Consider the following 4,652-nt stretch of genomic DNA (forward strand, 5'->3'; position numbering starts at 1 on the left):
CTGCAGACAATAGCCGGGCCTCTCGGTGCAATGGAAAGCCTATGCAAGTGGTTTCCTGGTCAAACCTGAGGGACAGCGCACTAGCTTGAGCCACCATGGCTGAGAGACTAAACACAAACAAAACTAAACATCAGCGAAGTCTATCTGCCTCAAAGAAAAAAGGAATCTTGAAAAATGGAGGGACCGGAAAGAGTACCATCACCTCATTCTTCAACAATACCCCACCTTCTAAACTGCCCTGTCCTCTGCGTGGCCAGATGGTCCCTAGGTTTAAGGTAAATGAGCACATTGATTCACAATGCCAGAACTTTCAAAGGGATAACAATGACGAGGCGGATTCATTCAGTAGTACTGCTGTGTCTAAGCTGCCATTGTCACCTCCTCGAAATACCCCGAAGACCCCAGACCAGGACGTCACATGCCTTTCCAAGGAAACAAAGGAAGAGCCCAAGACGAGCCCTTATTTCAAAAAGCAGATATCACGAGAAGTGAGAGGAAAGCGTGTGGTCAGGACTCTCAGTCTGGGCAGCTTGTCTTCCAAGTTATCCAGTAAAGGCCTCAAATCTCCGGATGGCTCTCTGCCATCGAATGTGATCGAGCTTTGTTCTTCAGAGGAGGAAGACTCTGGGAAGCTGAGCAGCTCACAGAAGGAGAACCATGGAGTTACAGGTGACAACAAAACAATTATATTAGCCACTCAATCAACCAGTTCTATTGAAGTAGAGAGTCCATCAGAGAAACATGGGGGTCATCTTCCTCCAGTGGTTTCTCTGGCTGCCGCCAGACTAACGAAGAGGAAGAAAGGGGAGAGATCTGGCGACAGCGGTTCAGAACAGAGGACCTCGGCACTCAGTAAGAAAGTCAGATATGTGGAGAACAGTGAGCCAGTTGAGGCTGAATCTAGCAAACGCACAACAGGGGCTTCTGACTGCAGCCGACAAGGATCAGAGCCGACTTCAGATGTGTCTTGTGACTCTTCTTTAAAGAGCGGAACAGAGCAGGCTCTCGTTGGAAGCCCTGTAGTTCTGGACGGTGATGATCTGACTGAACCCGGTGCAGGGAGCGAGGCTGAGGAAGCAGACACCTCAGACCCACCGCGGTTATCGTACTACCTCCGTAACTTTCGGACTGTGCTGGAGGCCGTACTGGAGAATGAGGATGACAGGGAGCTGTTCAATCAGGATGACCTGTCTGTCATACACATCTTTGAAAGGCTCTCAGGTGTGTTGAAATGTCACTTATCTGTTTATTGTGTATGTTATAGCTATGTGTTTTTCTCTAATTGGCTATTCTTGTTACCTAGGTATATATGTTTTGTTATGTTTTCTTAGCTGTACCTTTTTCTCCTCTAGTGCCTGGACAGAAACTGTACGTGAGACTGTTCCAGAGGAAGCTTAAATGGCTCCAGGTGAACAAGCTAGGCTATGCCGAAATTAGCGCTGACCTGAGTCCTGTTGTTCAAGAGCTGGTTGATGGCAGCTTCCTAGAGACAGGTGGGAGGCTGTCACTTGAGGTTGTCCACTTTGGAAAGTCACTCCCATCACTTAAAATCTATACTTAAGTCCTTCTTTCTTTATGACAGAAAATGACCTCCAGGAGCTCGGGGAGGTTCTGGACCTTCTGCCCGTCCCAGAGCTCCGGAACCTGGCTAAGAGGTTCCACCTGGGAGGGTCTGGGACTCCGAAACAGCAGCTACTGGACGGGCTTCTTCGTCTGAGCAGACAGAAGTCTCTCTTTGCTCTGGCTCCTGGTCAGAACAACACAGGGGCCATCATCCTCAAAAAGTGAATACATCAAAATTAGTTAACGTGCGATTCTGGTGATTTATTTATCATGGCGTCCCTACGTTATCGACCTATGTTCTGCTCACCTCTGTCTTCATTTGATCCTACAGGGCCAAGCAACTGGCCGGTTCCTGCGTGCGTCTCCACCGAGGACCTCGAGCTGTCTTCTCTCGGGTTCTCCTCCTGTTCTCTCTGACTGACGCCATGGAGGAGGAAGACATGGCCGCCGGGGGTCAGCTCTACACCATCCTCCTGGTCAACTCTGGCCGCCTGGCCTTCCCTGAATATACCGTGCTTCGCCGCACCAAGCTGTTCCGGGACAGAGAAGACCTCATCAGGTCAGATTCGGAGGAAGAAGGGGTCATGATGAGACACGGACAGCAATGTGATCATGTCCTTTTCAGTCCGTTTTTTTGTTGTTGTTGTTGTCACTTATCTTTACGTCAGGGCACGTTCCGTTTCCTCTGTTATTGCAAATGTGCCTTGGAGTGTTCAGATGTTGCCATCCATCATGTCAGGTACGAGGCGGTCATGCGCACCCTGCAGGAGGTGATTGCAGCCATGCAGGCAGGCCACTGGGACGACGCTCGGGTGCTTTACACCTCTGCCAAAGCAGTCTGGCAGGAGCTGAGGATGACACACGACCTCAGGTACCACACCACTCGTATTCACCCAGAGGGGCTTATGAGCTTTCTCAGAGTCCCACGTCAGAGGGCTGCTTGTTGACTCCTGTTGACTTTCTGTATGAGCAGTCATGAGGAGAACCTGCCGGTGTTCCTACGCTGCTTCACCACAGGATGGGCGTACACTCGCGTGCTGTCTCGAGGCGTGGAGATTCTACAGAGGCTGCGCCGCTATGAGGTGATTGTGCTTCACGTGAACATGTCCTAAAAAGTCGCTGGATTATGTTTTTGTCGTTTCTGTTGACTGTTGGAGTGTGTCATGCTTGTGTTAGGAAGCAGTGGAGGAGCTGCGCTCCTTATTGGGCCAGTCTGTATACTGTCCTGACAGCAGGGGGCGATGGTGGGACAGGATAGCGCTCAACCTGCAGCAGCACCTAAAACAACCTAAACAGGTTTGTGGCAATCTTTTTTAACCTCTACAAAAGCAGTCCTGGCTGGTTGTCCAGACTCCCTCCCCCAGCATACCAGCCCCCTTAGTTAGACTTTTGCAATGCCAATGTCTGTTTTCCAGGCCATTGCTGCTATCAGAGAGGGTCTGTCAGACCCTCTGGTGCGCACAGGTCATCAACTTTCCCTCCACCAAAGAGCCGCCAGAATGAAGGAGTCTCCCAGCTTCAAGAAGTACCGCCTTGAACTCCAAGACCTGCCAACTATCCATGTCAAAGATGTCACTCACGTAAGTCCCACTGAGATGTTCTACGCTTTAAACTTCCTTGAGAAAAAAAAAAGACACTGTTCTAAAACAAGTCATATTGTTTTCGTTTTGCCACTAGGTGACCATCCGAGGCCAGCTGTTCCCTCATGAGGGAGGTACTGGGAAATCTGTGTTTCTCCTGCCAACTGGGGAGGAAGGGGGAGACTCGACTGTCATGTGCTCTGTGGAAGAGCTGTCACTGGCACACTACAGGCGGAAAGGCTTTGACCAAGGCAAGTTGTTCATCTTTGTATAAAAATGCATCGGTAATAATCTTCTTTTTTTAGTCAGTGTAATTATGTGTGGATTAATTTATGTTTTCGTTCTATGTAGGCATTCATGGAGAGGGATCGACATTCTCTACCCTGTTTGGTCTCTTGATGTGGGACATCATTTTCATGGATGAGATTCCAGATGTTTTCCGAAACCCCTACCAAGTAGGTACAAACACGTCCAACACTAATGGCCATCTCCAGCTAGATATCCGTGCAGAAATTTGTCTGAACCTTCTCATATGACAGACCTGTCCATTGGACCTTTTCACTGACCACTTCTATGAGAATCGGAGGGAGGCCGTAGAGACTCGTGTTCAGATGCTTCGCGAGGCGTCTGTGGATACGCTCCACAACCTGCTCTTTGACACCTGGACCTCACAGGAAGGAAGGGAATGTTCCCTGGTCAGCTGGGAGCGCTTCTCCTCTCTGGAGCAAGCTCAGGTAACGACAACAGGCCTCTTGAATGATTACATACAGGGTTGCTATGTACTCAAGGTAGTTACAGTGATTTACGACTACCCTGTCATGTCTTGTCAATTACACGGTAATGATAGTGTCAGTTATTTAGTAACATTTTGGTAGGTGACACACCATAGCGCTTTGAAGACGTTCTGATTTAACCAATTCTAAATGACCTACATCTGGGCAGAGTCTTGTGTCTTGTATGGGAGGAACCTTCCTGGGAGGGGTAATCGCTCGGATGGCAAAGGATTACCGACACTGTCGCGCTGGTCTGCCTGACCTGGTGGTGTGGAACACCTCGAACAACAGCTACAAGGTGAGCTCACAATTACATTGTGTTTAACCCTGTAGTGATAGTTATATCCCCAACTTATGTCAACCAGTGCAAAGTAAATAATGTCTGTTGTACACTGTTTACTGGAGAGGGCTTTCTGTGTTACAGCTGGTGGAGGTGAAGGGGCCCAGTGACAGGCTGTCCCAGAAGCAACTGATCTGGCTGGATGAGCTGCACAGCCTGGGTGCAGATGTGGAGGTCTGCCACGTGACTGCCACAGGGGCCAGGGGCGCTCGTCTGGAGTGAGACACACAGCTGCGTCTGACAGGGATGGCTGAAGTAGCTTTTTGAGGCTGCTAATTATGACTGAGAACCCCCTTGAATTGACACTAAGCTGATAATCTGGCTGGTCTGGTGAACAGCACGGTTTTACATCTCTATGAGATTTGTTGTTGTATCATATGTTGAAATAAATTACAA

At 49.2% G+C, this 4,652-nt stretch overlaps 1 protein-coding gene across 1 annotated transcript; it reads left to right on the forward strand.

Annotated features, from left to right (window-relative positions):
• fan1 (FANCD2 and FANCI associated nuclease 1) lies at positions 1–4,652 on the forward strand. The gene is made up of 13 exons (XM_067235044.1): positions 1–1,221; positions 1,353–1,493; positions 1,583–1,784; positions 1,895–2,122; positions 2,303–2,434; positions 2,537–2,645; positions 2,740–2,859; positions 2,979–3,143; positions 3,241–3,394; positions 3,495–3,598; positions 3,683–3,877; positions 4,086–4,214; positions 4,341–4,652. The coding sequence occupies exons 1-13, from the start codon at positions 96–98 to the stop codon at positions 4,476–4,478; spliced, it is 2,943 nt and encodes a 980-aa protein (XP_067091145.1). The 5' UTR covers positions 1–95; the 3' UTR covers positions 4,479–4,652.

The sequence above is a fragment of the Osmerus mordax genome, chromosome 4 (assembly GCF_038355195.1).
Source record: "Osmerus mordax isolate fOsmMor3 chromosome 4, fOsmMor3.pri, whole genome shotgun sequence".
Taxonomy (NCBI): Eukaryota; Metazoa; Chordata; class Actinopteri; order Osmeriformes; family Osmeridae; genus Osmerus; species Osmerus mordax.

Bases quoted from the DNA above. Each gene is read 5' to 3' on its own strand.
- fan1 (XM_067235044.1), top strand. From the start codon at position 96: ATGGCTGAGAGACTAAACACAAACAAAACTAAACATCAGCGAAGTCTA. The intron at 1,222-1,352 runs GTGTGTTGAAAT...TTTCTCCTCTAG, and splicing joins CATCTTTGAAAGGCTCTCAG to TGCCTGGACAGAAACTGTAC. The intron at 1,494-1,582 runs GTGGGAGGCTGT...TCTTTATGACAG, and splicing joins TGGCAGCTTCCTAGAGACAG to AAAATGACCTCCAGGAGCTC.